Consider the following 23252-nt stretch of genomic DNA (forward strand, 5'->3'; position numbering starts at 1 on the left):
TTTGTCATTATGTGCTTTTAATAAGTATTGAACTCTGTAGCCTATAACTGCTGTGTTTTATGCATGTGTAGATCCATCACAGATTTTACCAAGCCTTCTTGCAACTCCTGAACCAGGACAAGTAGTTGTTAGCATTGGAATTCACACTGAAGCTACAGTTAACACTGGTGCAACTGTCTTTGTTTACTGCAATGTTACTGGTGTAGACACACCTACTATCGAATGGTTTAAAGATGTAATATTGATTAGTAACAGTACCAACTTCAATATCTCATCAACCTCATCTGACTCCTACATCATTGAAGTATTAACTATTGATAGCTTCCAACCACGGGATGCTGGAATATATCAATGTGTAGCTACAAATATTGCAGGAGCTGATAGTGGAAATATTACCCTTTTAAGTCAGTTACTGTATTCCCCTTATGTGTTATTTGACCATAGTATTGCTGATTTAGGTGAATGTCCAGTGTGTCATATTCCAGCAGTGGAAACACTTAACCCTAATCCAGATGAATGCCCTATTTGTGGCATATGGTCAACATCTGAAGAGGTAAATATCACATTCTTTTACTTTAAATTGAACCGATACTTTGCAGTGCATTTGTCGTTCGGATGTTCAGATATGTTCAGTGGCTTGTGTAGATAGTAATCATGATAATGTTACAGTGGACAATATGTTTTGTAATTCATTTACAAGACCTGAACAGGAGGAAAGTAGTGGAATGGACCAGTGTGATGATTCTGGTTGGCGGACTGGCCCTTGGAGCAGGGTACAGTTAACAACTGAGTATTGTAAATATCAGTGAAGTGTGTTTTTGTTTGTTGTAGTGTTGTCAAGGTGGAAGTCAGATACGTGAGGTGGAGTGTGTCCGGAGGGGAATGATTGTGCCAGACAGTGAATGTGATGAAAATATTCGTCCAGTATTTTTGAGGCCATGCACTGATAATCTTTGTACTTGTAAGTTGATTTGTTTATAGAAAAAGCCAGTTTCATTTTATTTACTGAACTAGTATATCAGTAAATGTAAACTGGTTTTTGTTTGTGTTTTATGCTATATATAGTTCCAATACATCTTGGTAATTCAGTACCAAAGTAGGGAATTCCCCAAATATAGCTATATACGTATGTTGTAATAATATCATCGCTGTCTACTGCAATGTCTTCATTTTTAAAATAATACACTTGTTTATTGTTTTGTTATAGTACAGCTATGATATACACATGAGATATTCTATTGGGAATCATATATGGTTGTTATGTTAGGGTGATGACTTAACTTATACTGTATGTAGGACCCAAATTGACACCTTCTGCTGTCAGTAAAGGAAAATGAGGACAAAGCATGATTTGTGCATTGTATGTATTGTTGGTATGCCAAAAGGCACCTATCAGGCTGAAGTGACATGTAGCAGTGAAACAATCAACTCTATAGCCTTAGCTGTTATATTGGGTTACACTTGTGTGGAGGAATCAGTTAGTTAGTCAGTCAGTCAGTTAGTCAGTCAGCAGAAAAAGTCAAAATTGTGTTGAAAGCGTTCTGGGTCATACTGATATGAAGGAATAAAAAGTAGAGCTGTGCTATTGCTGCTGTTGAAGCTTAGCTTTAGCTGGCTGCTACTATTATTAGGTGTCTATCCTGTTGTATCAATAGGTACCATTGCTGGAGCATATCCTATTATAATTGCCTCTATTTTAATTAGCACGGTCTACATATATTGCAGAAAACAGTCAGTTAAGAAGTTGTTTGTGTATGTATATAGTTTTAATGTATTTCTATTAATAGATATTATAGCAAGCCCAGTTGCATCAACTGCAGCCATCAATACTGGAACAATCATCCCCATTGTTTCTATTCCAGTGAACACACACGCAGTTATCACCACATCATCTATGACTAGTCCTACAGGTATGTATTCAGCATAAGGGAAAAATGTGACCCAGTCTGGGAAAACCGGGCTTATCGCCTATTTAAAAGTATCGAGAAACGTCGGTTTTAAGTATTTAGTGTGTTGTAGCTCGCCAATGGTTGAAACTATGTGTACCAAATTTTCACATGTTTTATACCAATTCCTTACCTTCCAGAGCATCCACTGTGCAAGTAGCTAACAACTAAGTTTCCTGCCATTTTAGATAGTTTTAAAACCAAGGTTGACTGTATCAGGCGAGCTGCAAGTTGGGTGGGAGGAGGGGGGCCCTGGAAGGCGGGCAAGATGGTGTTCAAAAATTGAAAAGGAAGGCCAAAGGATGAATTAGGCCAAGTTTTGGGCCATTGAGGTCTCAAAACTGGCTAAAATGAAAGGAAATTCACAGCAGAGGTACTTATTCAACGCCACAGAGCTGTATAGCCACATAGAGTCATCCCCAGGCCGACCAAAGCTCCATTAAGGCCCCACACCACACGTACGGATCGCCACTGAGCTTGGGAAAAGTAGCCAACAAAACCAGACCACTCAAGTATAGCTGATTTTGATTGTGGAATTAGATAGTTTATTCATGTAGCTTTATGTCCTTGGTGAAAATTCGAATATGCTGACATGGGTGATAAGACCAGTTTTCTCAGACTGGGTCACAAATGTGCTCAAATATTCTATTCACAGATACTACAGCAAGCTCATTTACATCAACTGCAGTCATCAAAACTGGAACAATCATTCCCATTGTTTCTATTCCAGTGACCACACATGCGGTTATCACCATGACTTCTCTGACTAGTCCTACAGGTATGTATTTAGCATAAGGGAAAATGCTCAAAAATTCTATTCACAGATACTACAGTTAGCTCAGTTACATCAACTACAGCTAAAGAAATGGGAACAATCATTCCCATTGTTTCTGTTGTTAGCACACCAGTTACCACCACATTGCTCACGACTTCCTTAACATCTACACATACCAGTTATACAGGTAGATACTACAGATTTTGGCAATTGGATTTGTGACTATGAAAATAAATTTTCACTTTTTCACTTTGGTTAATTAAGTTGCCAAAGCGATGGATTCAATTGCCTAAGGGAATTATGTATACTCAAACTTTCTATTCACAGATACTACAGCAAGCTCAGTTACATCAACTACAGCCATCAAAACTGGAACAATTGTTCCCATTGTTTCTATTCCGGTGACCACACATGCGGTTATCACCATGACGTCTCCGACTGGTCATACAGGTATGTATTTAGCATAAGGGAAATGTGCTCAAAAATTCTATTCACAGATACTATAGTTAGCTCAGTGGGAGTTACATCAACTACAGCCAAAGAAATGGGAACAATCATTCCCATTGTTTCTGTTGTTAGCACACCAGTTACCACTACATTGTCCATGGCTTCCTTAACACCTACACATACCAGTTATACAGGTAAATATTAAAGGTATTGGCATTTGAGATTATCCCCATGAAAATTAAATTTGTCACTTCGGTTAAATTGCCTGCAAGAAATTAATCACTTATCTCAGGGTGAATCTCTTGCCAAAGTGATGAATTCAATTGACAAAACTACAAGGAAAATGTGCTATAAATTTTCACAGATACTACAGCAAGCTCAGTTCCATCAACTGCAGCCATCAAAACTGGAACAATCGTTCCCATTGTTTCTACTCCAGTGACCACACATACAGTTATCACCATGACTTCTCCAACTAGTCCTACAGGTATGTATTTAGCATAAGGGAAATGTGCTCAAAAATTCTATTCACAGATACTACAGTTAGCTCAGTTACATCAACTACAGCCATTGAAATTGGAACAATCATTCCCATTGTTTCTCTAGTTAGCACAGCAGTTACCACCACTTCGCCCATGACTTCCTTAACACCTACACATACCAGTTATACAGGTAGAGTCTACAGATTTTGGCAATTGGATTTGTCACTTTGAAAAATAAATTTTCACTTTGGTTAATTAAGTTGCCTGCTAGAAATCAATCACTTTTCTCTCAGGATGAATCTCTTTGCCAAAGTGATGGATTCAAATACCTAAGGGAATTAATTATTTGTACTCAAACTTCCTTTTCACGATTCTATAGTAAGCTCAGTTACATCAACTACAGCCATTGAAACTGGAACAATCATTTCTGTCAGCACGCCAGCAGTTATCACCACATCATCCATGACTTCCCTGCTGCCTATATCTACCAGTTATCCAGTATACAGTAAGTATATTAAGGATTACACTTAATAAAAAATAGTTTATTAAATTATTAATTTCTCTCAGTAGATACCATATTATTCAATCTTTATCCAATGATCCATTGTATTAAAGTATAATTTTAACCCAGGGATACTGTACATTAAATGAATGTTTATGGCCAGGTAAGGTAACCTTCCTAACGTTATTAGCCTAAAGCTATATGAAAAGAAAGTTTAAACATTGTTCTACAAACGGTAGGATGTAGCAACAAAGGTTTATTAATTACAAAGCGATGAAGAACAACGACTATTTGAAGTTTTGCGTTCCTAGTTTTGGGAACTATATTATTTGTGAACTATGTGAGCTACATATGGACTGATTCATCATTGAATAGCAAACTGACCAAAACATGTTTGCAGTGAATGCAGACAATGAGTTATGAATCATTTCTAAAGGATTTGCATGCTTAAGTAATGACAGTACAGTGGATTTGTGACTATTTTTGTTGTGTTTTTAAATGCATGAAATATAGCTGGTAGAACATGTCCATAGAAAGATTTTATCCTTTTGTCTTCATTTCCTTTATATAGGAATAACCCAGAACATTAAAACTAAAACAAAAGTTCTCATACTAAAATACAATTTGGGTTTTGTTTCAAGTCAATAGCTGTTACGTAAAACTGTTTTTATATTCACAAAATGCTGTAGATTTATGTGCCCAATCATTTGATTGAAATTACTAAACTTGAGTCACATTACATTAGGTCTCTCTATACATACAGTGGCATAGACAGGAAAAAAATTTTTTACTGAAGCAAAGTTTATACTGCTTCATGTTACAGTATACTACCATGCTTCAATTATTAGACTAATTTATTGTTCTCAACACAAAAAAACTCACTCCGGAGATATTTTGAGTGGTCAGATACTTTTTATTGATCTGATGTGCCATTAAAATCAGAGATTATCTCTTTCAACTGCATGTGCTAAGCATGCCAACCTAGGGAGTCTGAGGGCATGCTCCCTCAAGAAAATATGGCATGCGGAGGCTATTTTTTGATTGAAACTGCTAATCAATTAGCTCAATGCATTGCCATGCAGTTGACTCATTGGAACTTTTGAAAAGTAATTTGAAGACAATTAACATAAATGTACATGATTTAGACCAAGCAGTGTAATGAGAACAGTGGCTGTAATCTATACTGAATGCTCGAGTATACTACGATGACTGCTCTATTAGAGTATCTTGATCTTTTCATACAGATTCAAGAAAGTGGTCCAACGAATGCCAGACCTTGTCACTGTGGGCTCTGTACTACAACAGTACTACAGCCATAGATTCTGCTATGTGGTACAGTCATGTTGTCTAGTCAGAGGCGGCGCAGACACTTATATTTAGGGGGGGCTGGGGGTCTAGCATAATGATGCCATGGCCTAGTTGTAAGTCCAAGACCAAAAAAAAAAAAGGTCATTGCCTGCTGGCTACCTGCTGCTTTCCTCTACCAACTAGACTATATCTCCTTATTTATAACTACATAGTACATAGTTTACTACACTGCTCCTCAAAGAATACTGTGACTGCTCTATTACAGTATCTCGATCTTGACTGCTCTATTAGAGTATCTCGAATAATGCTATTGAATAATTTCAGGGGGGCTAAGCCCCTCCATAATTTTTTTCACAGGGGCTGCAGCCCCCCTTGCCCCCCCTTCTCCGCCACCCCTGTGTTTAGTAATGTTTGAGTAGAAAATTCAGGGTGTCAGGCCTGCTCAGCCTGATTTGGTGGGCATTTTTTTTACCAAGGCAGCTGCCTAGATTGCCTCAATGGTAGCTACACCACTGATGTATATTAGAGATTAATAGCTACTGTAGTAGTACCTTAGCAACATCAAAGATAAGGTTCTGTATGTCTTTAGAAGTGGTAGAGATAAAGGCACTCTCAGCAACAACCAGTAATGTTATAGAGCTTCATGTAATTTGTGCTGACATTATGAGTTTTAACTTCTATAGTGGCTATAATTCATTGTTAATACTTATTCATGATTACATGTGCTGGAATTCAGAGCTAACTGGACATGTGACTAATATAAGCACAAAAGCTTCATGGTGTTTTGAAACTCCTTGTAAAAAAAACTCAGTAATTAAAATATGTGAATGGGCCTACAAAAACTAGACATATTACTGGAGAACAGTAAGCGATGATGTAGCAGCATGTTAAGTATGTATTGGGGGTATGAACTACACTTCATAATACACTGTATTTCTGCATGCATGTGTATAAGTACAATTACAGTATAATAATGACCAACATGTTGACATACCCAGACTTGATGATACAGTTCAGCAAAACAGAATTTGATGGATCAGAAGCATCGGGAGCCATACTGGTTACTATAAACTTGGTTGGGGGAGTGGCATTTAATGATTTTAATTTTTCTATAATTACATCACCAATTTCTGCCAAAGGTAACTACTTAGCTAATTCTCATAATAGTGTATTAGGTGGCTGATTGTCACCTATGTGATGGTGTTGATGTATGAATGGGTATACCTTACTTAAAAAACTTGCAAGTTAAAAAAAACTGTACAGCTATTATATAAAGGCTGATTCTAGTACTATTATTTACCACTAACTTGTATGTATTTTTTTTGCTTTCAAATTACTGTTTTATCTGTTCAACTTTACTCACACAATTGCAGAAATTATAAGTGTATTTATAATTACCGCATACACTGATTGAAGCTAAAATCTTTATATGACCTGCTGACCTGCTATCAACATACCTACCCAACTAGGTATGGTTTTGAAGTAAATTGCATTGGGCAAAAAATGTGCACTACAAGAATAATTTTACACATGTTTCAATCATTCAGTAAATAGTGAAAGAAGGCTCAAATTGATATTGTATACCATTGGATTCACTTCTTCATGAATATCTTAGTTTGGATTCTATAAATGTGACCAGATTTGCGAAAAGGGGTCTTCCACACACATCCAATTTACCAACTTTGACAATCTGTAACTTCAGATTGGAAAATGCTAATGACTTGAAATTTTGGTCAGCAGTGAGTACCATCTTAGCGTAATGGATGGAGAAACTTTCAGGCTTATATATTACTTGAACACTAAGTTATGGTCTTCCAAGTTCATAGAATTGGATGTGTGTGGAAGACCCCTTTTTGCAAATCCGGTCACAAATGTGAATTAATGTGTGTTTGTTTACATAGTGGTAAAGTGTCAATTTATTGTTATCATTTCTATACTTGAACAGCCTTTTGCATGTAGGGGTGGATCCAGGAGCTGGCAAGGGGGCGGGCTCAAACAGGCTAAGTTGTAGGTGGTTGGGAAATGTCAGATTCTCTTCTTAGTTGCTGCTTTTTTGAAGCAGCAAATAATCACCACTTAGCAGTGTCTCACTGTTGATTTTTGACATTTTGGCTTTTGCAGATTGTTGTGGAGTCTTAAAAGCTGTGTAAAAGCATAGGAAAAGGCTACGAATCTATTAAACAGCAACATGATAATAATTTTTAGAGGTGCTTAGTACGCACGAAGGTGCTGGGAACAATTTCACAGCTAGTTTGACTTCGGTTTGCTTTGATTTCAGGTGAATTTGTAATAAATGCTACTAAAATGTACATATCGTTTTCATGAGTTAATTGATCTAGCCCTGACAAAAGTTTAGTATTTTAATCAGAAGTATGGTTCCTCCAAAAGGTGAGGAGGGGGGAGGGACCATTTGCCTCAAATGCCCCATCCTGGATCCGGCATTGGCATGGGTAAATATAAACCAAAAACTGTACCTTGATGAATTCCCCCAGTTCATGGTGAACACAATGAGACTGGTCCTAACCCCATAGCCTGTTGTGCTTATTACCTATGGTTGATAAGTGAGAGCCTGTAATTATTTTCAGTGTAGTCTGTGTACAAACTGTTCCTACAAAAGTATTCAATCACCAGATAAGGATGAAACTTTAAACAGCCTATTGGTTTTCCCATAAAAAGCTCAAAAATAAAAGACTAATCAACTCAGTGGGTCACTTATAGTCCATTGTCAGATTGCTTGATTCTTTATACGTACTTATTTATGTCTTTCATTTATATTAGCTGGTGATGACTACGATGATGCTCCACTAAATGTTAGATTTAAAGCTGGAATAACAACTGTCAATGTCACCATACCTGTGGTAAATGATACAGTAGTTGATGAAGATGATGAAGTGTTTATTCTTACCTTGAAAATTATACCTGAAACTAGAATTACAGTAAGACTGGGCAGTTTGACGACTGCCAGAGCTGTAATACATGACTCCAGTAAGCACAGAATTTCATGCACAAATGAGACTTGTAAGGCTTTCTTTTTCACAGCAATGCCACAAATCATTGATCACCCAGTGAATGTGACGATTGAAATTAACAATGATACTACTAGTGTTTACTTTTCATGTTCTGCTGCTGGAGCATCAACTTATTACTGGCAGAAGAGAGGGGGTGATAATATCCCAGTTAATGTTCAGGGAGAACAGTCCACTATACTACCTCTAGTTAACATAAAACCAACTGATGGTGGTGAATACAGATGTGTGGCTGTTAATGAACATGGACGCAACTATTCAGATTATGCTAAACTTAGTATCAGAGGTAGTTATGAGCATTGTATTAATATATGTATATAAAATGTAATAACAGCTAAGCTGTTAAAAGTGTTGCTGTGTGCATTATTAAAACTACTGTAACATCATTGACTGCCACCTTTACTTTCACAATTGTTTTTCTCCCAGGCTTTTGAAAGCCACACCTTTTCTTACATCTTAGCTGTTTTTGCATGGATCTCACTTGTATTTTAAATAGCTAACCTAAAGCCAATGGTTTGGGGATTGTTTTCACCCAATTTCTTCTTATCTACAGACACAATGATGATCATGAAAGACAGAAGTTGCAATAGTATTGTATTGTAGGTTTTATAGGTTTGATTTGACCATCCATTACTTTCTTTTGTAATACTTCAATAGAGTGCACATTTTTCGAGGACTTCTAATAGAACACACATTGAATGTTCTAGAACAATCTAGATTTTCCATTGATAGATCTTTGATAATTACGAACTTTTAGAATTAAGTTGATCTGAACTAAAATTTTCATTTTAAGGTAGAAATTGCATTTGACAACAGCGGTTTTGTGGTTAAGGGTTGGAAGTTAGGTATGGAGGTCCCTGGCAGCTTTTTCCTTTCAACGTATTTTATGCACCTTTTGCCACTTGGTGAGTATTTTGATCACACAATTTATATTATGTTGGATTTTTATTGTAGCTGTCACTGCACTTTCTTTTATTTAATCCACAAAAAGTTTGAGTTATGATGGTTAACCATACACAGACCGATCTTCAAGTTATTCCCACGAACATTTTACCCTGTAAATATAACAAAAAATTAATCTTTTTGTGCAAATAATCATCTCTAATTGTGTAGATAGTTATCAGATTTGCACCGTATATAGTACGAGAATTGACCTCAATACATCCTCAATGTACACTATGACAATCAAGTTATGAATTGTGTTTCATGCTGGCTTTTGCAAAGTGTGCAAGAGAAGAAAAATCAGGGCACTGCAAAACATAAAGAAGAAAAAAAACTTATGCCTAAATATGAAAGCTTGTATTTCACAAACATATAAAAGCTTAAATTTGGTATGAGGGGTGTCAAAGATGGAGGGAAGCCATACTGCAGAAATCATGTGCTTTTGAGAAAATACCATGCAGCTATACATGTGTGAAAAACATGCTTTCTTTCTTCCTTCAATACCCATGATGTGGTCACCTGCTTTCTTAGCCACATGACACACTAAGTATACCAGGTGTCTTGATAAAGTCACCTGTACATATACACAAGGATAACTGGATTACCATTATGAAGTTATCATGATCATATTTGTATGTACATGTCTGGAAAAGTCTTTATGCATTTTATACTTAGGTATTTAGTCACTGAGATTTTCTGACATTTTAGAGTAGGTGGCTAAGTCACATACAGTAACACAGTTAATTTTGAACTTAAAAATATTACACAGAAAACCTGCCAGTATTTATATGCAGGTTTCAAGTACAATACGTATGTTGTTTCTACAGCACATCCACCTGTGGCAAACATTATGCCATTGTCAGTTAATGCTACTAGAGGACAAAGAGTCACATTTTCATGTTCAGCTAATGGTGTGGGTGTTGGTACATTTGTATATGGCTGGCTACTCAATGGAATCCCTATTAGTGGAGAAACTTCACCAAATCTTATTGTAACAACTTTGGGAGATAATACAGGAAATTATCAGTGTACTGTTAGGAATACATATAATGGATTTGGAAGATCACCAGTAGCTACACTGATACTAAGTTAGTGTACAGAATTTACATGATGTATATAATGTACATATATTTTTCCTTATAAAGATCAATTTTGTGATCGAGTCACAGTACACTATACTGGATTTACCATTATATGGAATGAAATACGTGTTGGTGCTACTGTGGAGGTGCCATGTTCTGGACCTGGATTACAAGGTGCTTAATTACTGCTGATTTCTGTAAAATATATCTGTTTGTAATTTTATGCGGTACATAAAAATCAAATAGGTTTTAGGAGAGATTAGTTGCATTTGATCATTGCATATATTATAAAATATAAATCTGAGAAATGTATGTAGTTTGCTGTCATACAGCCGCACTATTACTAATTACTATTTAAATTTGTTCATTGTATTTCAGGAACTGTACGGAGGAGGTGCAAAAGTGGAAATGAATGGGAAGAACAAATCTTTTGTTTTCGAGAAGAAGCTATGGTATTGTTGAATCAGGTGAGCTATGTTCTTTACTGTATCTTCCCTCTTACCAAATACATGATTTGTTTAGTCAATGAATCTTGTTGCATCTGTCAATGAGCTAAATGAAACTGAGAGAATAAGAAAAGTTGAGGAAATTGCCACAATGCTTGCAGAGTTCACTACAGTGCAAGATCAACCTGTATATGCAACAGAGATTAATATAACAGTTGATATTGTCTCATCTTTAAACAGGTATGATATCCAGTTTTGTTTTATTGATTGTAATCATATATATTTCAGTGTTACATCACCAGTGGTGTACAGATTGAGCCCTACTAACATGTTCTTTGAGGTAATAACACTGTAAACATTTTAATCTTACTAGTGGCTGCTATACATGCGCATAAGTGTACATATCTGCTGTTAGACATTATGGACCTGTAATGTATCATTGTAAGTGTGTGGCAATTATATAATAGTTAGACACCAAGACCAAGGGAATTAAGTGATTTAGTAACCCTGAAGGCCTGAAGCTGTAGTGTCCCGAGTGGCTTAGTTCCAGTTGCTTTCCAGTGGCGGATACAGGGGGGTTGCAATGGGTTCAGCTGAAACCCTCTCTGAAAGTAGCATGCACCCCAAATTTATTGAGGAGTAGTTGTGTGGGTGATAAAATCACCACGATCGAGTTATACATAATCTGTTATAGAAGGACTCTCTACTGGTGATAAACTTCATACTTTTGCCTTTGAAATCACAATTATGGCGTTCTACAGCAGGTTGTGACTTTTTTTTGGTCTTTGACTTACAGCTAGGCTGAAGTTGAGTGGAATCTGAAACCCCCTCTGAAAATTTCTAGATCTGCCATTGCTTGCAGTATCTAACTTATTTAGACTAAACAAATTGCAAACTCCAATGGTTGAAAAGTACCTTGGCATGAATGTTAGAACTGTTGAACAGTTGGCTTAGCTTGTTATCTTGAAGCTCCTGCGGTGCCGACAAAGTTATTATTTATTGGGTGAGAAACCAGAGCAACACTGTTGATATACAACTAGATGTGCTTAATATACAATTTGCCCGGAGTTATTTTGCAAAACATGGAGAAGATAAATAGGCAGTATTAACCCATTAATGGCCACTGCTGCCCCACTGCTGCCAAATGACAGCATGGCATCATAACTCACTCATAGAATAAATATTGGCCTCATTATAACTTGCATGTAAAATGTGTTTAATAGCAAGATGCACTAGTGCTGAAATGTACACACCCAGAGCCGTTTCTGGGATAGCCGGATCGTTCCCACACTATAGTCTGTTCTCGTTCACCTGAGCCCTCGTTTCTTGTTAATAACTCTTGTTACATGGGCCAGCTGCCCAAAAATTTAGTAGTGCTGTGAAGCCCTTTAATACTGGAACTGTTTATCAAAAAAGCGTTTTGATACGGGCAAGAACAAGTGAGTTATGAGGCTTTAAATATATCCCATACATTTAGTATGGACGATTCAGGCACGCAAACATGTTTACAACATGAAAACATGCTTGTTCCAGTATAAAACCATTGGGAGTGAACACATGTTCACTTCTTTGATATTGCTATATTTGGCAGGGGCTCAGGTGAACGCGTACCGACTATAGTGCACGTTTGTTATGCAATAGTGCAAAGTGTAACATTTTACTAGTATATTAAAAATTATAAATTTAAAAATAAAGTAAGAATCCAAGCGATAAAAAGTAGTGAAACAAGAGAAGAACGATGGTAGCTATTACAGCATAGCTCAGTGGGAAATCCCTACTTTGGCATGATATAGCCATTGTTTTGTGTTCAATGCCAAAGTAGGAATTTCCCACCGAGCTATGCTGTAATAGCTACCATCGTTCTTCTCTTGTTTCATCGCTTGGATTCCTACTTTATTTTTAAATTTATAATTTTTAATATACTAGTTTGTTTAGTTTTTTTTGTTAAGGCATACAGCTAGCTATAAACATGTGACTGTTCTATTAGGGTGACTGCTGTGTTAGAGTATCTCGAGGCAGCCTGCAAGATGTGCGCTTGCCCAAAAAGGCGCATGGTTTTGATAGATTATAGAGTATGTCGAGTCAGCCTTCCAAATTGAAGGTGTGTGGTCACTGAAATACAGCTAGTACAAAAGGGGTGTGTCATCGTGGTTTCAATTGATAGATCGATAATGTGTAGAATGAAGATCGGGAGTGATCTTGTGACCTATCGTGGAGCTATCTAGTACCAGTACATCCGTACAGTACCGGGGGGAATATAATTTATTTCTCTGTACAGTAGCATAGTCTAAGCGTCTTAAATAATCTTGTGGCATCTATTATGCTGCTTAAAGAAAGTGTTGATATGGAAAATTAGCGCCTCGATATGGTTTCGTTGGATGAAGAAGAAGACAAGCAGCCTGATTGAAGATAAAAGAAAAGACAAGGCACAGAGGGCACACACTCGTTGAAACCCCAAAAGGCACATCCCACTGGTGAGTTTGCTATTGTTGCGTAAAATGGTGGCTGTGCTCTGCTTTGTTTGGCCTCTAGGCTTGCAACTGTGGTCAGTCAGTCAGTCAGGCAGTCAGGCAGTCAGTCTAAAATTCAAAGTTTTGGCGATTTTTAAAATTCTGTATCCGACCACCTGTAAGCGTTTTGTTGTATTTAATGCTGTTTTATGTATTATATGGACTAGTACTATTCCGTAAAGGTGATTTTCGTCTCGTAAGATATCTCTAGGATGATTTTTAAAGGCAGGATTTTGGGCGGCGCACAAAATTTCACATGGATTCCTACTTAAATGGTACGACCGTACCGTTTGATAATAGCAAGTTGAATTTTTCTTCAAGTTGAAAACTATCATTTGATAACAAAGAAAGTGTTATACATCAGGTAAAGCAGCTGCTTTATGTAGACATGGCATGGTGGACATGAGTGTAGATATGCATGTGCAGCAGCAATAATGGGACAAATCATGAAGAAACCAGCTGTGGAATGGATCACACTGTAAGTAAACTGCATGCATAGAATAGTTATTTGGAGTGTAATACACCTTTGCAAATAGTTCATGGTGATTCCATTGTTGTTTTTTTTTGAAATGAAGTTTAGACTTTGTTGTTTGATAACTCAGTCAACCTTCTGAGTTTATAGCAAGTATTTAGATATATGGTTACTATGTAGTTCTGTGTACTGGATGGTTAGTATAGTGCACTAATTAATGTGTTAAACATGGTACCAAAGATATTGTTGAACGAAACAACTTGGTTTTTCTTTGAAGTTAATAGGTGATTCCATGTTGAAGTTATGATCACTTTAATTAGCTGCAAAATTCTTTACAGCATTACATCAAAAAAATTGAGGAGTACTACTTATGTAGAAATTTTCATACTTTTATGAAAAAGTGCATGATTTTTTGCATTGTGCTGCAGTTAAGGTGGCGGTTACCTCACAATTTCCGGTTTGAAGGATATTTTTAAAATTCAGTTGTGAACACATTTGTAGAGCTACGCGAAAGCAAACACCGTTACATTGTAGCCCAGCTCTTCCTCTACCTACATGATGATTTGTACGGCCATTAGATGCTGAACTATAATGCTATAGAGCCGATTGTAAGAGCATGCAATAATATTTTCGGCGTCAGTGTACGCAAAGCTTGTTGCACATTATGGTGAAGTAAAACATGTAATCTATTCTTTAACAACATAAGCAGGGCGCAATCAACACAACCTCAGCCTATACCAGGCTGAAACACAGCTATGGGATTTTGTAACCCTTTTGGCCACCGCGAAGGGACCTAAAACCTGCTGTAACATCAACAGGCAAAACAAAAATCTTTTTTTCTCGACATGTGGCCCTGCTACAATAACCAGTCGCTTATTTTACGCTAATACGGAGGTCTCCCTCACTAGTATACAAGAAAAAACTGACGCAGAAAGTTGTACTAACACTTTAGCATACCATAAAAAACCACAAATGACGTATGCCGCCTAAGTTTCGTGCAAACTACCTGAATCCCCGTGAACAAAGCTTCTACACTACTCTACTTACTTTAGTGAATGTCTTCTTTAATAATACTCGCACAATAGTAACAAGTTCTTCTTGTTACAAGGCAGTGAGCCTTAGTACGCGCAGCTGCCATTTTAATTATTACGTAAACACGAATCACATGATGCAATAAATGAATTTTTGTGGCAGGAAGTATGGCTTCGTTTGTAATGGCTTCAAAACCACGACTTCCAGGTAACCGCCTTAAGCCTGAGCCTATTATGCTTTTGAAATTGCCTATTATGCAATGCTCCAAAATTTCTCCTATTATGTTCCAATTATGCCCAGTTGTGTCCCATTATGCTCCAAATATACTCATATAAAATTGTGTCTTGAGTGCTCTATTAGATTATCTAATGCATCTGTGAACGTTCTATTAGGATAACTCAACAAGCGGTGACTGTTCTATTAGAGTATATTGATCTTTAACTAATCTTTACTTCACAACGTAGCTGTAAATCTGATTTTTACTATGATTACACACTATCCAATTGTGCATTATGCAAATTAGGCATAGTTTCAGCTTCTCTGATAATTAATGCACAAAAACTGTGCCTATTATGCTAGCATTTTGCTCAATGCTTTTGGCTACCTATTTTGCCCTAAATTTTGCTGGCATAATTGGCGTAGGCCTAGTGCTGCTATAGAATACTACAGTTTGTCTTATTTTATACACACGGAATTTGTAATTGTGGCATGAAACAGTGGTTGTGCACTGTAGTTATTGCTTAGCTTCTAGGCTAATGATTGTGTCCAGGCCATCAGACAGGCAGACCAATAGGCACTATGCTGATGACATTGTACATGAGTAGTGCTCAAAATACTTGTTGTGATGTCTTGAATATGGCTCAGACATTTATTTCTTTCAAGCAACTTTTTACCATGACCACTAAATGAGACAGGCAACTAACTGTATGTTTATATACAAGGCTAACAATCACATATGTGACCGGATTTCACATAACAAGGCTTCCACACACACAAAATCAAACTTACGATTTTACCAGAAATGGATTGCTGGTCTAATACACTATCATATTTCACACTGTACTTCCTTCAGCACTGACAAGTCTGGTTTCTGTAGCAGCATTCTTCCGACCCTGTCAAAGCCACGAGTGTGAAATTGGCACCATTAAATGGCCATGGCTTTGTGATAATGGTGTGTAGTGAGCTGAGACTTCACAGAGAGCTCGCCAATAGTGTTCTCAGTCAATTTGGAGTAATTTGAGGGCCATGGAGGGCCATGGAGAGCCCAAACTTGGCCTCTGGATTCCAATCGTCTTCTTACTTCATTTTATACCCGTATATTAAGACCACCGTCCACCCCCACCCTCCCACCCTATTACTACCGCCTGTGACATTATTACCCGCTCGAAAAAAGCTGCTCAAAACAGGGCAAATTTTGGGTATCAGAAATGTATACACCCACTAAATGATAGCTAGTGAATAGATGAACAATTGGTGCAAATTTTGTTTGCACAGCTGTAGGCACTGGGAAGTTATTACACAATGATTCCTTAAAATCGCCATATCTCCTAACAAAGCTTTGTGCGTCGAAGCCTTGTTTTGTCAAATTCAGTCACATATGTATCTCAGAGTGTTATTCTCCTTGACGTATTCCTCAGCTTATAACAATGTTGAAAGGATGGCCATGGAATGGCTTCCACATTGTTGTTAACCTTGTTGTTTCTGTTCAGAAAGGCTTGCATTTGGATTTGTTCAGGCATTTATTTCTGTCAATACCCCCGATGACTAAATAAGGCCTTGTGTTTATATGGGACCAGCAGTATTTTGAGGCAATATGTCAATCATGGTCATGAAATACCAAACTTTTTCCACCATATTTTATCAATAATGCTGTTGCTTTTGTATTATAGGTCATTATAAGGATGTTTCAGTATTATAGTCTTAGCTGGTTGCTGTATTAGAGTATTTCATTTGTGCTCATTCTGTCTGACTGCCAGTGTAGTTGCCACATTCTAACAGACCAGAAACTGCACTTGGGTGGATTTCAAAAATTCAATGTTGTACTTCTGTGCCTATTTTGATTAAAATTAGATGAAGAAAATTTTCATTAGCTATTTCTGAAATAGTTGCATTTTGGGGGCAGTGGGGTAGCATTTTGTTTAGGACTATATGTACTGTACAGTACACACTTATACGTAATTGTGTGATAATGCATAGGAAATATCGACAGTCATTGATAACCTGGTAGGCACAGACCAGAATACTTGGCAACAACTGGAGCAGGTACATATATAGAAGTATTTGATTGTTATCAAATTATTTAACATGTGCCATATTAGACATCACCAGAGACTAGCCAGATTCTAGTAAACAGCACAGAACAATTTGGAAGGCTTTTAGGTGAGACACTTAACAATGAAACAACAAGAGCAACTATAGCAAAGAGCAACTTTGGTAAGTGTGATATTGTACTTGAATAATGAATCATCATGGACAACCTACAGTTGTCAAAGCACAACGATTGTCCAATGAAAATATACAAGCTGGAGAGGCTTATGTGTTCCCAGATGAACAAGATAATTTAACAAGCTTCACTGGAGGAGATACTCAGATTATGATTCCTAACAGTGTTCTACGACATGTTATGGAGCAGCTTCCATCAAGTAAGCATTTTTAGCACATTTTTATTTGAATGAGGTTAACTGCACTTCAATACACCATCTATGGATATTCTTGCATGAATATATTAGATTAATTGCTTTACAGACACTACAGGATTTCCGATCACTAATACAGTACTAAGAGATAATTCGTTACAGCTACCAAATCCTAATAATGGGTAAGTTGGGAAAAGATCTTTACTACCTCAATTGTAGCATATGCATGTAGAATAAACTCAGGTTTCTTTTCTTTTTTCAGAACTGATGCTATTATGCAAATATCTCCAACATTTTCTGCTCTACTACCTGTATCTGTTGATGTTAGAGATGAGCAGTCTATAATGATGACATTTGATGTGGTAAGTTACACCTACACACATATATACATACATGTATATATGATAGCAATGTACATACTATCTGTAAACGTTATGAGCAGAGTTATCTTTTACTTCCATGAACCTGTTTGGTCAAAATGTCCTAACTGTTTACATTTATATAACCATGCAGAGGTATGATATTCATTAGAACTTGACATATAGAGTTAGAGATGGACCGATGCCACTTTTTACCAATATTTCCGATACGAGTATTTGTACTGAAATAATTTGCCGATACCGATACCGATACTGTACATTGAAGCCTAGACAAGTTTATTATAGAAATTTCATTGTTGTGATACATAGCTAGCTATTAAAATATCACAGTAATTGATTGATCTCAGTTCAATCAAGTTTTAAAATATTCATTGTATAACGGCTAAACATGATAAGCATCATTGTGGTTTACTAATTTCTTGATTTTCTTGAAAGCTTATTGATAAGGCAATTAATTGTGTGGGCGGCCATTGATTGTACAATGTTTGTTACAGCTTTTCGACCAAACCTTTTCATGAAAAAGCAAGCCAAGTAGTCATAAGCTTATTACTTGAGGAACAACTGCACTACCATTTAATTACAAAGGATTCACGTGCTCTAATATATTAGAATACACATGGAGCAATTGCAGCAATACTTGGAAAAGAGTAACAAAGGCTTCGTTTCGCTACTTTGTTAGCTCAACTAAGTTACTGATTAACTCAACTAAGTTATTAGCTATTGGAAACTTAGCTAGAGATGATTTAATAAAAGTGGTGAGTGTCCACTGTGGTATCTGTACCTTGTATTACCGATACCGATCCGATACCACTGGTACCGGCATAGTATCGGTATCGGTCCACCTTTATATAGAGTATGCTTTGTTAGAGTAGTCTTTGTTATGCAGTTGTGAGACTTTCATGCTAAAAGTTGGTGAATCACCTGCATAGCATAAAACAGTCAATTAAATCAAATACATTAGTTGGTAGCTACTGTAACAGCATTACACCACTATCCTGTATACATACTGTGTAAACTATATGAGTACTACAGCTGTTGCACTGTTCCTATTTAGAAAAACAGATCACAAATGTCTGATTTGTCCCAAACTCGTTCAGTGTCATTGCAAGAAAGAACATGTGTATTTTATGATCACAACATATTGGATGTTCAACTGTAAGTATAGTAAAACATGTGTGGTAGCATATTATATATGCAATCTGTTGTTACAGTGGTCGGGCTGGTGGTTGGTCACGTGAAGGAGTGAGATTGGACAAAGACAATTCTAATGAAACAAGAGTAACTTGTTTTACTACTCACTTGACTAGTTTTGCTGTACTTGTGACCATACATGACAGATCAGTAAGTACTGTAGCTAACTACAATTAGCATCACTGTTATCACTAATATTTTGCAGCCTGCTACAGAGGACAAGGCACTTTCAATAATTTCTTTCATTGGATGTGCTATATCTCTTGTGTGTCTTTGCCTTGCTATAGTCATATTAGCATATGTTATATTAAAGTAAGACTTAACCTACTCATGTGCACAGTTAAACATTATCATGTTTACAGTACCAAAGATAGAATCAATCATCTCTTTATACATCTCAATTTGAGTATTGCACTTGCTTTGGGACTTGTGGTGTTCCTTGCTGGCATAGAAACTGCAACTGAATATCGGGTGAGTAATTAAAATTGATACATTTGTTTGTATATTAATAAATTATTTTGAAGTTTGATGTGTACTACATTAGAATGTCAATCATGGGTGGAGAACAGTACTTAAAAGTGGGGGGCAAGTCATGTGGGTTGGCTGTAAGTTACAAAGTGTTTTAAAATCATTAACTGTACCTTAGTGTGCTTTGCACTCTAGCATGCAAAGCGTGCCAATACTAAGGGAGTATGGAGGCATGCCCCCACAGAGAAATGTTGAGATTTGGATGCTTTGAGATTGAATCTGAGAGCATTTTCAGTGGAACATGTGTACTTGAATAGGATACTGCTATGCATGCAATGACTATTGTTGAGACACTGCAAGGTCGGCCCCAGGAATTTTGGTGACTGGTTTCCAAACTTTTACTATATGCAAAATTAAGTCTAGGGGGTATGGGGGCAAAGATTTTCCAGAAAATTGTGTAATTTTAAATTGAATCTGGTAGTAATATTGACAGTTTAAAAATATACTTTAGATATAATGTAGGCTGCTTAATTGTGTTTGTTTCTGGTACAGTATCAGGTACAGACTAAAGAGTTAAGGGACAGAGCAAATTTTACATTTGAACCATACAAGAGACATGGATGTTGTTCTGGGGGTCTTGGGGCATGCTCCCAGGAAGATTTTCAGATTTTAACACTCTGTTGTAAGATTTTGGACTAATTTTCACTGTGTTGGCACAGGTATATAAAGTAGCTAGCTAGCTACTTACAGTTCTTGAGAGAAATACAAAATGTGGCTGTTCTATTAAAGTGGTTGACTGCTCTGTTAGAGTATTTCGATCTGAACTTTTGTACCATTGCAAATCACTGTAAAATATAATTTTGATAACCTGAATACACTTGACCAGTTTCTGGAAACCTCAGAAACCCCCCTAGATCTGCCCCTGCACTGTACAATTAGATACATCAGCAAATGAAGGCATTTCAGATAGACTCATTCTGTTGATTATATACATATAGATATAAGTGTTAGTAAAGACATACTGAATTAATTGCATATAGCAGGGCAAACTTATAATGATTCTGCTGAATGTTCTATTAGAGTAGTTAAGTGACTGCTCTATTAGAGTATATCGATCTTGTGTACTCCCAGTACTGATTCATGCAGTGTTCCATGCTTGCATAACCTTTAGCACAAATCCCAGTAAATAAAGGCAAAGTAAGTTGGCTAATGACTAAAGTAGTTGCTTTACTTTGGCAACTAGGCATTGGAAAAAGTGAGGAGGCACTGCCCCTCCACTTGTAAAAGTGGGGGGAGGGGGGCAGTTGCCCCCCCTGCCCCCATATTTCTCTGCCCATGGTGTCATTGAGTACCCATTAGAACTTGCTGAGACTTTAATAGCATTGTTCCATATTAAGAATAATACGAAGTATAACTATACATTGTTTTCTTAGGGCACATGCATAATGGTGGCAGCTCTTCTACAATATTTCTTCACTTCTGCTTTCTGTTGGATGTTATGTGAAGGAGTAATGCTCTACATGATGTTAGTAACTGTGTTTGGTAATAAACTGAACTGTCGACGATTCTTCTTCATCTTGGGATGGGGTAAGCACCATCTACATTTACAAGTATCAAATGTATTCTGGTCTTTAGGTCCAGCTATTCCAATTGTTGCAATATCTGTTGGACTAGCTCATGAACATTATGGAAATGATGACTAGTAAGTGTATGTCATTAGTAATTATCATGTGTGTAGTGTTCTTTTTCTATAGTTGCTGGATAGAGTCAGAAGATGGAGCCATTGCAGCATTCATTGCACCAATAGTAACTATCATCTTGGTATGTGTATGCTGTGTAGGATGCTGTGTAGGATGCTGTGTAGGATGCTGTGCAATCCAATCTCAAGTTCACATTCATCAGTGGACAGGTTGCAAAAGCAAAGTCCTGGGAACGTACTTTTACTTGCACAAGTCTTGCCAGTTAAAGACAAACCACTTGATCACAGTGCAATTTAATTCTTAGTCTTAATCCTGCTTATCACTAGTAGCTGCTTTCATTACCACATACAGTATACTACATGATGTTAACATTTATTATGCTTGTGTGTAATGATAGAGTACCTGTTAACATTTTAAAATCAGAGTTGTATGAGGAGGAATATAGCATTCTCACCTGTACTTCTCAGAGACACCTGGAGACATCGGTGCCCAATAGCATGTTATCACAGACTTGTTAGTGATCTCATATATCACTTGCACTATTAAATATTGATTGTGAACTAGTACTTGTGTTTGGGTTGTGCTATACTTTATTATTAAAATGACTTCCATTTACAGATAAACCTTGTGTTTCTGGGGATTACATTAAAAGTTATATACACCAGTAGAAATAACAAAAATGTTTCTTCCAATAAAGACACAGTAAAGTAAGTGATAATTATTTTGATAACAATGTTTAGTTTGTACTCTATTGACACTCAGGGAACTGTTGAAGGCTACAATAATTCTTTTGCCAGTACTTGGGTTGACATGGATAATTGGTATTTTTGCTGTGAATGAAAACACTCAAGTATTTGCATGGATATTTGCAATTCTCAATTCTCTACAAGTTAGTCAACAAACCACATGTAGCAAGATGAATTCAATATTCATATCTTAGGGTGTCTTCATATTTGTGATCCATGTGCTAAGGAACAAACAGGTGAACAAGATATGAATAAAGTATATATACTTTTTTTATATTGATTAACAGGTTGCTAAAACACTTAAAGAACGCTACCACTTTTGGAGATCTGGTAGCATGTATAGTGTTTACAACAGGATGCGTTCAGTAAGTAATCAACAATTGAACATTTGATAATCGCAGTCTTAATAATTGGATGTATAGGGACGAAGCAGTTCAAATACCCACACATTGGAGGAAAAGTGTAAGCGAAAAAATCATTATACTTAGAATTTCACACTATACACATTATACATATTACCATACTGTAATTTGTTGTTACACACAGACTCTGACATGCATACAATGGAAAGGGAATCTACAAACAATAGTACAGATGAGAAGAAATTAAAATCCCAAGTGGAAACTGGATTTTCTAGTAATGCATCAGGTATACAGTATAGTTATGCTAGTGTTGATATGAGCATGTAATGTTATATTATATTACAGATGAAAGTATACGAGATGAAGAACCCCAGGCAGCAATATTGACTTTTTCAAGTGCTGAAGAGGGTAGTACTGGTCTTGAAAAGCAGGAGTGCACTGATGAGACCAAAGACAAGAAATCAACAGTCGAAAATGAAAATATGAAGAACGAGTCATCCATTAAAGAGTATTCTGGTTTTGATGAGCAAGTATCCACATTTAAAACTGTTGATACTGAAGTTGGAAATGGAAATGAAGATACAACTCTTATACCTTAATCAACAGGATTAAACAGTAGCTAACTGTCATAAGTAACTTTTGTACAGAAAATACATCTGCTATAATTTCTACATGCTTTGCAGGTTCTTATTAATAGTACAGTTGTAATAACACAGGCGTACAGTACATACAGTATATTGTCATGTGCAAAGTTTTATATTCAAAATGTAATTGGAGAATGAGGCAAGCAGTAAAAGAA

The 23252-nt window shown here is 36.7% G+C and overlaps 1 protein-coding gene across 2 annotated transcripts in view; it reads left to right on the top strand.

The window, feature by feature from the left end:
* The window catches only part of LOC136257425 (uncharacterized), a 35027-nt gene extending 11775 nt beyond the window's left edge, over positions 1 to 23252 (top strand). The window contains exons 7-45 of one of the 2 annotated variants that reach the window (XM_066050625.1): positions 72 to 404; positions 459 to 553; positions 600 to 773; positions 832 to 961; positions 1788 to 1910; positions 2602 to 2724; positions 2771 to 2908; positions 3049 to 3171; positions 3219 to 3362; positions 3533 to 3655; positions 3703 to 3840; positions 4030 to 4155; positions 6459 to 6599; positions 8239 to 8445; positions 8500 to 8772; positions 10256 to 10516; positions 10574 to 10684; positions 10889 to 10977; positions 11033 to 11196; positions 11245 to 11296; positions 17167 to 17232; positions 17289 to 17403; positions 17454 to 17612; positions 17716 to 17788; positions 17869 to 17968; positions 19041 to 19141; positions 19198 to 19327; positions 19383 to 19489; positions 19540 to 19648; positions 21079 to 21232; positions 21281 to 21347; positions 21400 to 21466; positions 21964 to 22052; positions 22108 to 22234; positions 22286 to 22327; positions 22379 to 22456; positions 22514 to 22553; positions 22638 to 22739; positions 22799 to 23252. In XM_066050625.1, the coding sequence (XP_065906697.1) occupies positions 72 to 404; positions 459 to 553; positions 600 to 773; positions 832 to 961; positions 1788 to 1910; positions 2602 to 2724; positions 2771 to 2908; positions 3049 to 3171; positions 3219 to 3362; positions 3533 to 3655; positions 3703 to 3840; positions 4030 to 4155; positions 6459 to 6599; positions 8239 to 8445; positions 8500 to 8772; positions 10256 to 10516; positions 10574 to 10684; positions 10889 to 10977; positions 11033 to 11196; positions 11245 to 11296; positions 17167 to 17232; positions 17289 to 17403; positions 17454 to 17612; positions 17716 to 17788; positions 17869 to 17968; positions 19041 to 19141; positions 19198 to 19327; positions 19383 to 19489; positions 19540 to 19648; positions 21079 to 21232; positions 21281 to 21347; positions 21400 to 21466; positions 21964 to 22052; positions 22108 to 22234; positions 22286 to 22327; positions 22379 to 22456; positions 22514 to 22553; positions 22638 to 22739; positions 22799 to 23052 (5048 nt within the window). In that variant the 3' untranslated portion in view covers positions 23053 to 23252. The remainder of the gene's footprint in view (positions 1 to 71; positions 405 to 458; positions 554 to 599; positions 774 to 831; positions 962 to 1787; positions 1911 to 2601; positions 2725 to 2770; positions 2909 to 3048; positions 3172 to 3218; positions 3363 to 3532; positions 3656 to 3702; positions 3841 to 4029; positions 4156 to 6458; positions 6600 to 8238; positions 8446 to 8499; positions 8773 to 10255; positions 10517 to 10573; positions 10685 to 10888; positions 10978 to 11032; positions 11197 to 11244; positions 11297 to 17166; positions 17233 to 17288; positions 17404 to 17453; positions 17613 to 17715; positions 17789 to 17868; positions 17969 to 19040; positions 19142 to 19197; positions 19328 to 19382; positions 19490 to 19539; positions 19649 to 21078; positions 21233 to 21280; positions 21348 to 21399; positions 21467 to 21963; positions 22053 to 22107; positions 22235 to 22285; positions 22328 to 22378; positions 22457 to 22513; positions 22554 to 22637; positions 22740 to 22798) is intronic. The other variant, XM_066050626.1, reaches the window with a different exon arrangement.

The sequence above is a fragment of the Dysidea avara genome, chromosome 6 (genome assembly GCF_963678975.1).
Source record: "Dysidea avara chromosome 6, odDysAvar1.4, whole genome shotgun sequence".
In the NCBI taxonomy this organism is placed as follows: Eukaryota; Metazoa; Porifera; class Demospongiae; order Dictyoceratida; family Dysideidae; genus Dysidea; species Dysidea avara.